This window comes from Carlito syrichta, unplaced genomic scaffold, assembly GCF_000164805.1.
Source record: "Carlito syrichta isolate Samal-C Ts95f unplaced genomic scaffold, Tarsius_syrichta-2.0.1 Scaffold315163, whole genome shotgun sequence".
NCBI classification, from domain to species: domain Eukaryota; kingdom Metazoa; phylum Chordata; class Mammalia; order Primates; family Tarsiidae; genus Carlito; species Carlito syrichta.
The window spans coordinates 79,900-90,953 of NW_007259259.1; the positions used below are offsets into that span (position 1 = coordinate 79,900).

At 45.2% G+C, this 11,054-nt stretch overlaps 1 protein-coding gene across 2 annotated transcripts in view; it reads left to right on the forward strand.

Moving 5' to 3' along the window:
• Window positions 1-10,275, forward strand: part of SNX9 (sorting nexin 9) — an 81,869-nt gene extending 71,594 nt beyond the window's left edge. For both annotated transcript variants that reach the window (XM_008072413.2, XM_021706121.1), the window contains 5 exons: window positions 1,942-2,018; window positions 5,262-5,351; window positions 5,894-6,008; window positions 8,106-8,197; window positions 9,910-10,275. In XM_008072413.2, the coding sequence (XP_008070604.1) occupies window positions 1,942-2,018; window positions 5,262-5,351; window positions 5,894-6,008; window positions 8,106-8,197; window positions 9,910-9,957 (422 nt within the window). In that variant the 3' untranslated portion in view covers window positions 9,958-10,275. The remainder of the gene's footprint in view (window positions 1-1,941; window positions 2,019-5,261; window positions 5,352-5,893; window positions 6,009-8,105; window positions 8,198-9,909) is intronic.
• The last annotated feature ends 779 nt before the right edge of the window (window positions 10,276-11,054 follow it).

Genomic DNA, 11,054 nt, shown 5'->3' on the forward strand with positions numbered 1-11,054 from the left:
GACTTCTGAGTTTGTCTTGTTTATAGATTTGACTTCGGAACCTTGTAGATATTTTACATAATTATTAGAAAATAAATGTAAATCAAAATTGAAAAAATTCCTGATTATCAAAAGCAAGATGAAGCAAATGACTTGGTACAGCAAGATGAAGGCAGAAACCCACAGACAAGAATGATCTCAGAGCTTGGTACATCCCATGCAGCAGATTCCTCAAGGGCAGAATGACTGCAAGAAAGTTTAGTCATTTTCACTAATCATATCATTAGCAATGTAATATTGGCATTGTTATTCTAGAACTTTTAGAACTGTTTTACTGTTTGACACATTATAGAGTAAAGCAGTATGTAATTATGTCACTGTAGTTAGCAATTATGATTTTTAAAATAAAAAAGTTTTAAAATAAGAACACCCCTGAAGTCCTAAATTTGAATTGGAAACGTCAGTATGAGCTCATTATGTGTTTTCCCTCTTTGTACAATTTGTCTTGCTTTGTTAACTGAAAAAGCCTAGACTCATCCAGCTCAGTAGCAGGCAGCAACCCCGGCATCCCTCATGAATAGAGTCTAAATGCCACCTCTCACCAAGGTGAACTAGGACTTATCTCAGAAGGACACAGACACCGACTAGAAGAGCCTCCCACTGGCCAAAGAAAGGAAACCTGGAGCATTAGTGAAAATAATAATTGACATGGAATGAAGCATATCAAATATGTTTAAATCTAGAATTGTAAAGATGCTTTTAAAAAGATGAATTGCAGTTCCCTTTGGAGGATGGTGAGAGATCAATGCATTATTCTGAAAACTGTCAAGAGAAAGAATCAAGCATTTGACCTGCCTTTCCTATTCAGAACATACCTCAAGGTGACCAGAAAGCTGATACAGTAAAACCTCTGTCTATAGAAGTATTCCAGCTGGGCTCGGTGGCTCAGCCTGTAATCCCGTGCCTTGGGAGGCTGAGGTGAGTGGATTGCCTGAGCCCGTGGGTTCAAGACCTGCCTGGGCAACTTGGTGAGACCTCATCTCTACAATAAATAATAATTAAAAAAAATAGCCAGGCGTGGTAGCGCATGCCTGTAGTTCCAGCAACTTGGAAGACTGAGGCGGAAGGATCGCCGGAGCCCGGCAGGTCAAGGCTGCAGTGGCTGAGAGCGGCCACTGCACTCCAGTCTGGGCGACAGAGTGAGACTCCAACTCAAAAAAAAAAAAGAAGTATTCCAGCTAATTAAGATGGAATGGCAGGAGCAGAGTAGCACGATTGTGCAAGTCTAGGTTAAAATAAAAGGGCTAGATAACGGTCATTTGTGGCTTCCAACATTTTAAGAATAGAAATAACTGGAATTTGTGTCTTCTGAGTCTCCTCAAGCACCCAGACCAACAACAAGTGTAAAGAAACACAGGGACAGAGGAATGTGTTAAATATCACAGAAAGAAGGAATCAGCAAAATCCAGAATGTAGAGATCATGGACGATGACTTGGTTCTTCAAACCCTACAAAAGGAGACTTGCAGAAGCAGAGGGTATGAGGAGGGAGTATCTGCAGGTGTGAGAAGCACCTGGGCCAGGTCACATAGACCCGCTTTGCATCTCATTAAGTGGCCATCTTGCTCTGAGGTCTCATTTACACAGTGTGTGATGGTCTGGTCTTAGATGTGGTAGTTATGCTTCCCTTATTTTTAAGAGCCCATATCTTACAGGTAAAATGGATGAATGAGATGCTGTATGTCCAGCAAAGGGGAGGCAGGGTTGTGGGGTAGAGACTGCAGGTGAACAAAGGCTTTGCCAGGAGCCTCCAGGTGGGAAGGTGGGGAGTGGGTGATGCTGTTCTCGTGAGTTTTGAACATGTTTGAAATTTTCTGTAACAAAATTTACCAACAAAATCTATAATACAATATTTAATAAGATGAAGGAAAGTATAACCACGGATAAAACTCATCATTTTCAGGTGAAACAGATCTCAATGATGCAATAACTGAAGCAGGAAAGACTTATGAAGAAATCGCCAGTCTCGTGGCAGGGCAGGTACTGAGAACCACACCAGTCCTTGGGAGGGTTTGTGCTATCTAGTCCACATGTTTCATTTACAACCCAGTTTCAGGCAGACTTTCCAAACAGAGACCCTCTTCCCTGCCTCCGTGGCTCTGTGCTAATAGTATTTGATAATAGTGCCTCTTGGGTTAAGCCCAAGTGGGTAGATGGATAAATCTATCATCAATCCTGATGCTGTGGTCCGTTCTTAGCCATCAGGGGTGCTGATGTACAGGAAGGAATGCTGGCTTTGAGGTGTTTAGACTGTTGCCCAGCCCCTTGAAGCCTTGGGCTCCTCATCTGTTAAACTGCAGCAGTTGTGCCTACCTTGTATGGGCCTCAGTATTTAATGCTAACACATAAGAAGTGCCTGCTACAGTCCTACAAAGCTTTTATTAGGGTCCTTAGTAACCCAATTACAGGGTTGTTTTTTCTTTTTTTTTCTTTTTGGACACAGGTAATAAGTTCCCTGAAGAGAAATCAAAGTTATTTCAAATCCCTATATTTAAGAAAAATGCATTTTTTTTTAGCTGACTTTAAAAAATATATATGTTTATGGGCCAGGCACAATGGCTCATAGCTATAATCCCAGCACTTTGGGAGGCTGAGGTGGGAGGATCACTTGAAGCCAGGAGCTCAAAACCAGCCTGGGCAATACTAGTAAGACCCTGTTTCTACAAAAAATTAAAAAATGAGCTGGGTATGATGGTGCACCCATAGTTTGAGCTGCTTGGGACACTGAGGCAGCAGGATCATTTTAGCTTAGGAGTTTGAGGCTGCAGTGAGCTATGATTGTGCCACTGCACTCTAGCCTGCGCAACAGAGTGAGACCTTGTCTTTAAAAATAAAAAAAAAAGAGCCGGGCTCGGTGGCTCAGCCTGTAATCCCGCGCCTTTGGGAGGCTGAGGTGAGTAGATTGCCTGAACCCGAGGGTTCATGACCCGCCTGGGCAGCAAGACCTCATCTCTACAATAAATCAAAAAAATCAGCCGGGCATGGTAGCGCATGCCTGTAATTCTGGCTACTTGGAAGGCTGAGGCAGAAGGATCGCAGAGCCCAGCAGGCGAGGCTGCGGTGGCCGGGAGCGGCCACTGCACTCCAGTCTGGGTGACAGAGTGAGACTCCAACTCAAAAAATAAATAAATAAGCTTTTATATATTCATATATCTATATGTATATATAAAACCTCCTGCTGTTCCATCTTAATATGTATATATATGTCCATATGTACATATGGATGCACTCACATGTGTACACACACTGATGTCGTTAACTACTGCTGCTTCTAAAAAATATTAATTTTTAGAAATGTGAATAACGAAGCTATTAAAAATTATAGAGCCGGGCTTGGTGGCTCAGCCTATAATCCCGCGCCTTTGGGAGGCTGAGGTGAGTAGATTGCCTGAACCCGAGGGTTCATGACCCGCCTGGGCAGCAAGACCTCATCTCTACAATAAATCAAAAAAATCAGCCGGGCATGGTAGCGCATGCCTGTAATTCTGGCTACTTGGAAGGCTGAGGCAGAAGGATCGCAGAGCCCAGCAGGCGAGGCTGCGGTGGCCGGGAGCGGCCACTGCACTCCAGTCTGGGTGACAGAGTGAGACTCCAACTCAAAAAATAAATAAATAAGCTTTTATATATTCATATATCTATATGTATATATAAAACCTCCTGCTGTTCCATCTTAATATGTATATATATGTCCATATGTACATATGGATGCACTCACATGTGTACACACACTGATGTCGTTAACTACTGCTGCTTCTAAAAAATATTAATTTTTAGAAATGTGAATAACGAAGCTATTAAAAATTATAGAGCCGGGCTTGGTGGCTCAGCCTATAATCCCGCGCCTTTGGGAGGCTGAGGTGAGTAGATTGCCTGAACCCGAGGGTTCATGACCCGCCTGGGCAGCAAGACCTCATCTCTACAATAAATCAAAAAAATCAGCCGGGCATGGTAGCGCATGCCTGTAATTCTGGCTACTTGGAAGGCTGAGGCAGAAGGATCGCAGAGCCCAGCAGGCGAGGCTGCGGTGGCCGGGAGCGGCCACTGCACTCCAGTCTGGGTGACAGAGTGAGACTCCAACTCAAAAAATAAATAAATAAGCTTTTATATATTCATATATCTATATGTATATATAAAACCTCCTGCTGTTCCATCTTAATATGTATATATATGTCCATATGTACATATGGATGCACTCACATGTGTACACACACTGATGTCGTTAACTACTGCTGCTTCTAAAAAATATTAATTTTTAGAAATGTGAATAACGAAGCTATTAAAAATTATAGAGCCGGGCTTGGTGGCTCAGCCTATAATCCCGCGCCTTTGGGAGGCTGAGGTGAGTGGATTGCCTGAGCCCGTGGGTTCGAGACCCACCTGGGCAACTTGGCGAGACCTCATCTCTACAATAAATCAAAATGAGCCTGGTGTGGTAGCGCATGCCTGTAATTCCGGCTACTCAGAAGGCTGAGGTGGACAGATCGCTGGAGCCCAGCAGGTCGAGGCTGCCACTGCACTCCAGTCTGGGTGACAGAGTGAGACTCCAATTCAAAAAAAAAAAGAAAATTATAATTCAGAGAAAATGGAAAAATTTAAAGTTGTCACTTAAAATGATCACGAGGTATTATGGCAGAGTAACCCTTAAGTTACTAAAATGTGCATATTTGTTCATGGAGCATTTATCTAGTATCTAGTATATACTAAGCACTTACTCCAGGTGCTTGGGTCCCAGGATGAATAAGACGTGTGCCTTCAGGAAGCCAAGACACATAGACAAAATGCAGTGACAGAGCAGGGATGTGACCAGGAGATATGGCCTGCAGGGAACTGGCAGCTCACACTGTCTAGGCAGGTGTTTTACTAGTAGTTTTATATTCTGTGCTAAAATACAGACATTAAACTATAACAGCTTACTTGCTTGCCTGTAAACATACAGTATTAACTAATTTTTTTTCCTTTATGGTATTATATATTGGGTCATCTCAAAATAGCTAATGTTATATACCAACTTAAAAATTACATGATGTTTTTCATTTTCTTTACAACATATAATTCTCAGAATATGGTAATCTTAGGAATTATTTTCTTTTAGGAAAACTAGTCTGAATGCTTAGCACTCAATCATTTAGTGTAGTACATGGAGAATGTATAGTCTTCAGATATAATAGTTTTCTTTTCCATGATTTCCTCTGCCAGTAACAACCAACTTGTATCTTGTTAAAGCCAAAGAAAGATCTCCACTTCCTGATGGAATGTAACCATGAATACAAAGGATTTCTTGGCTGCTTCCCTGACATCATCGGCACTCACAAGGTAACCTGGTCTTAGACATCTGCAGCTGAGAAACATTTGGCAACTTTTTGAGCGCCTACCATCTGAGTGTTCAAGTGTACTCGGTGCCTCTTTCAAAAACTGAAGGAAAGCCGGAGCCTTGCAGTTGGCACACTTCAGCCTCAGCTCATACAATGTGTTTCATAAAAGAGGAGATGGAGAGCCCATGAGCACGTGCTGTCCTGTTCCCAGTCAAGGGACATTCTGAGCTTGCTGACGCCTGTTTCCTCCCACGTGCTGCTCTTCGGATGGCAGTGGCACCTAGGTGTCAAGGAGGCATTGCTTTTATATTGTGGCACTAAGTCGTCCATTTAGCTTAAGTACATTTTTCAAGAATAGCAACCATTTTGTTTCCAAGGGACTTGAAGGAAGTGACATCTACATGTTTTCTTTCATTCTTGTGGGGGCTGTCTCCCTGTTTAGTAGCTAGTCAGTTGTGGAGTAGGCTAGTACCGTTATATTCTAAACTAATGGCTCATCCTTTTAGCTGTTTTATTAATCTTGTCGCATTTTATATTTCTCAGGGAGCAATAGAAAAAGTGAAAGAAAGTGATAAACTAGTTGCAACCAGCAAAATCACGCCACAAGAGAAGCAGAACATGGTGAAGCGAGTTAGCACCATGTCTTACGCTTTGCAAGGTACAGTAGGCGGGTGCAGGGCTACTGGGGATGCTCCTGGTGGGGCTGCTCTTTCTCTTGCTGGAGAGAAATCCAAGTGAGAATGCCAGTACACAAATAAGAGCAAGAGCTGGTCTTAAATGCCCTCAGAAGGCCCTTGTTTGCGGGATCCCAGTATTTATGGAAGTCTGTAATATTTATTTAATTTTTCTTATTTTTACCTGACATAGCTATGAATTATAACTTGACTAAACCTGTACTTTTTATGATTTCTGAGAGACCTTGAAAATTACTTTTACAACCCCTTATGTCATGTTTTATTACATTCTGAAGTTTAGCTTTTAGTTGTTTGTAACCTCCTTGCCCAGGACTAGGGGATGTAAAGGGGTTTGGATGTGTTGTTTGAGACATAGTTTTACTGTTGGTTTAAAAAATAATAATTTTTATAGAGCTGTGTGTTTTTTAACAGATGGTAGCAGCAAATGGGTTTTTCCCGCGTTGGCTGGTGGGTGGTGGGCACGTGCCTGGGAAGAGGGAAAGGGGAGGTGTTCTAGGAAGAACAGAGGCACACAGGGTCATGGTGCAGGATGGCATCAGTGGCTGGGAAGAGTGACACATAGTGGGAAAGAAATGTTGATTATTGTGGAGGACCTTGCAAGCCAGGCAGAAGAGTCTAGACTTGATGTGGGCACTAAGAAGCCGTTAAAAAGTTTTGAGGGAGGAGGAAAAAAGCAGTCCTCAAAGGAGAAGGGTTTGTTAGTTGCAGAGGACAGACTGGAGGGGCAGACATTTGTCCCAGAGCCCATCTGTCGCTTTTGTGGGCTGAGATTCTGAGGATTTGAAAGAGATGTGTTGGCATGAAGAGCATGGAGCTGTTTGTGGGCTTTTCTAGGGGACAGTTTTCAGGACCAGGGACTTCAGGGGAGAAAGAGAAGGATGGGTACGTGAGTCAGAGCTCAGGCACCTGGTGGCCAAATGTAGAAACCTGATGAAAGAGTTGGGTTTTAAAGGGTTTGAAGTGGGACTTGGTTTTGAACTTGTGTTTGAGGTTATCCAAATAAGAAACTCTGAGCTAGGCTCAATGGCTCAGCCTGTAATCCCAGCACTTTGGGAGGCCGAGACGAGTGGATTGCCTGAGCCTGCGGGTTCAAGACCGGCTCGGGCAACTTGGCGAGACCTCATCTCTACAATAAAAAAATGAAAAAAAATTAGCCAGGCATGGTAGCAAACGCCTGTAGTTCCAGCCATGTGAAAGGCTGAGGCGGAAGGATCACCTGAGCCCAGCAGGTTGAGGCTGTGGTGGCCATGAGTGTGCCATAGTACTCCAGCCTGGGCAAAAGGCTCAGACTCCAACTCAAAAAAAAAAAAAGAAACAAGAAACTACAGCTTCAGATAACTTAAGACGGTGTTCTAAGATGTGAAGCAGTTCACTTGTCGTGGGTATGAATGCCAGCCGCTGACTTTCCAGGCCTGGAGTGTTAGGAAGAAGGCGGTATAGTAGGCATCAGTGGGGGTGATGAGGAGGATGGTTCCCCCAGGGCTGGGCGGAGCAGGGGACAGAGAGAGGAAGGAATTGTATTCAGCCAAGGTCCGGAAGGTCTTCCCTGAGCTTGGACCCTCCAGCTGGTGAGAGGTCGAGTGCTGAGGACCCTCACTGGTGCTTGGGCAGCAAAGCTCCTCTACAGAAGAAGGGCCTCCCTCTGTGTGCTGTGCGCCTGCCAGCCCTTCACGGGAAACCTGCCAAAGCAGGTGCCTTGCCAGGGCCGATGGAGGTACACCTGAAGTTTTGAGCCACAGTCATCTGTAGAGCACACGACCAGGTCTGTTTCCTGTTGATCAGTTCTGTGAGGGTAATAGTCCACATTTGAGTATTTCTCTGTCTGGGTTTTGTAGTATTTAATGTACAAATCCATGAAAACCATCCACTTACTAGAAAGGAGGGTTTGCCATTAGCTGTTCGACTTGTTTTTCTAGCTTCTTAATAAGGTAAATTGCCAAGAACTGGCGCCAGCCAGATTAGGTCCCATTGATGATTAATCAGAACCAGGCAAAGGAAGCAGCTGTTGTCATTTGAAAACTCAGGGGGAAAACTGACTGGTGTCTTGGTTTTGGTTGCAGCTGAGATGAACCACTTTCACAGTAACCGGATCTATGACTACAACAGCGTCATCCGCCTGTACCTGGAGCAGCAAGTGCAGTTTTATGAAACGGTGAGTTGGTGGGAGAGTCTGTGCCAGCTGCTGACTTTCCAGGCCTGGAGTGTTAGGAAAAAGGCGGTATAGGAGGCATCCGTGGGGGTGAGAGGAATCCTGGTAAATGACTTTGACCAAGTAAAGTTAATCTGTTTGTATTCTTTAATCCCAAGTAAGAAACCAGAGGAGGTTCCATTTGAGCAGGGTTTGCTTTCAGTCTCCCTTAATTCCATCTGCCTTTTGCCTTTTGAATAGTGCTGCATTAAAAAGCTTCCCTTTTGAAGGAGGACATTAGATGCTAGTTGTGAGGCCCTGAGAAGTCCTCGCTGTGTGCTTCTCGCCTTCATCGCTGCCTTTCTGTGCCTCTGCATTGGGAACAGTGCTGAATGTGATGAGGTCACCCTGCTGTCCCTGGGGCAGGAGCCTGGCACCAGGCACCGTGCAGGAAACCACAAGCAGCCTTTGTTTTGTGTGAGGGAGGTTTTCACAGTGTACCAAAGGAATCACAACAGAAAACAAGAAAGAGCAAAACCTGAAATATTTTCATTCAGAGAACAATATGAAACTTAAATGTTCATACCTCTGCATAGTAATTTTGTTATTTATCAGAGTATATAGAAAACAAAGGTCTTAAAGCGTGTAAACGTCAGGCATCTGACAGTGAGATCTGAACGTTGCATGGACCCTCTGCTGGCTGCACTTCCCTAGCTGTGGCATCCCCTGTACATTCAGGGGCCCACCCTCCACGCCCAGCCACACACGAGGCACCTGTGGGCTGGGCATTGCCAACCCCACATCTCCAACAGCAGGTTCTCGAAGGGGAGTGTGTGTGACGTACCTGACGAACAGGTGGGAACTTGGCCTGGAGGGGTTCCTCGGAGCTGCCTTCCCCCTGTGGGACACGTCTGTGTTCCTTCAGGGAACTTTCCACCGGTCAGTGCCGCTGTGTGTTTGCCCTTCCTGCTGTAGTAGGACAGAGCGGATTACAGTCGTCATTGTGAGAAAACAGTTCAAGGAAAGCTCTGAAAATTCTGATGGGCTTGATGTGGTCGTCATTAGCTTGTCACAGAAAGCCATGCCCTCCATCCCTGTCTTTGCATAAGCATAAGGGGCTGGCATAACAGTGCCAGGTTTCAGATCTAACAGTATTTTATGGCAGAATAATGCTTAAATTATTGAAATGTGCATATTTGTTCATGGAGCAAACCTTTATTGGGTATCTGTTATATACTGAGCACTTACTCCCGATGCTTGGGTCCCAGGATGAATAAGGCATCTGTGCCTTCAGGAGTGGGTGGCCTCCTTGGGGGAGACCAAGATACACAGACAAAGTACAGCACCTCATTTAAGGCACATGCCATCTGCACACCGTGCAGTGACACAGAGCAGATTGTGACCGGGAGATGTGGCATGCAAGGGACTGGGAGCTCACCCTATGCAAGGAGGGAAGGGACTGTAGGTGAGCACCAGGCCTCTGAGCCTCCAGCCTCACTTGAGGAAAAACAGATTGTCTGGAAGTGCTGTGCCACACGTGGACACCTCATGGCTGTGGGAATGCCAGGCCTGGGGCCAGCTGGCAACTTGATCTGTGGTGTGAGAGGGTCTCTTCAGCACTAGCACGAAGGCAGAGTTCAAGAACTTGAGGTCTGTGTGGTGTTTTGCTCATTAGAGTTGTAGGCGACAGGATGCTGTGAGCATGAGATCTCACAACTGTTTTTGTTTTTTGGCAGATTGCAGAAAAGCTGAGGCAGGCCCTCAGCCGCTTTCCGGTTATGTAGAACAGAGCGGACCGTGAAGAAAACTCCGAAGTGCTTCTTTCTGACTTGGGGCAATGCAATTCAAAATTTATTTTTATCCCTTTCGTCAAAAAGGAAAAAGGAAAGAAAGAAAACCAAAAAAGAAATAGCATCGCAAGAAACTGCATTTATTTTATTAGCCAGCCTGAATGCATCACTCTTTGAGGGGGAGGGTCTTTCATTCATCTCCACATTCTTTATTTAAACCAGTGGAAATTGTCTCTATTTTTGGAAAGTAAAGTTATCAGAATTTTGAGAGGAAAATTAGGGGTTTCTCCCCACAGATATTTTACATAGAATTGTAATTTATAAGTCACCCACAATCTTCCAGTTCTTACCCAATGTCAGATAATTAATTACTAATTGCTTTCTTAAAAATATGAAATATGCCAGAATAAAAAATATATATGTTTGTATATTTTTATAGCTCTTTTCAGCCCTCTGGGGTTCCTGTCTGGAGGAAGTCTGCACACCCCTCACTCAGTTACGACTCCAGTGCTCACGTTTCAGGAGGGAGGAAGCAGAGGGGCCCTCATGGTGCGTGCTGGGTGGGCATCACCTGTCCCTTCAAGGGGAGCAGCGTGCAGACAAGAGGAGTCACCTGCCCACCCTGCTTTCAGCATCGTCTTTGCCCTGTGGCTCTCCCGGAAGGACCAGGGCTTTCTCTCTGCACTTCCTGTCTAACCATTAAGGCAGGTTTTGTGCCAGGAAGAATACTTTATCCACACTCTCCAGCCTTGCTCCTGGGTGAGTGGTTGTACTGACACCTAATCGAAGGAGCATGCACAGCCCCTTCTGCAGCCTCTGACCCCTCTGCCCCTTTCATTCTCTAGCTGTCACTAGCTGCAAGGGGGCATGCAGGTGCTGGCAGGCGCTGCATGGTATGCATTGCAGGCTCACGGGCCAGCTGGTGTCACCAGACAGGAGAGGCACAGTGCAGTCCCCTGCCCCCTACCAGTGGACAGGGTAGGGGCCGAGGGAGGTAGTGGCTGGAACACGGAGCAGAACTCCTGGCACTTGCGTTGAAAAGAAAGTGCAGGTGCTCTTCCTGGTTGCATCCCAGACTCCAGACAGGACTC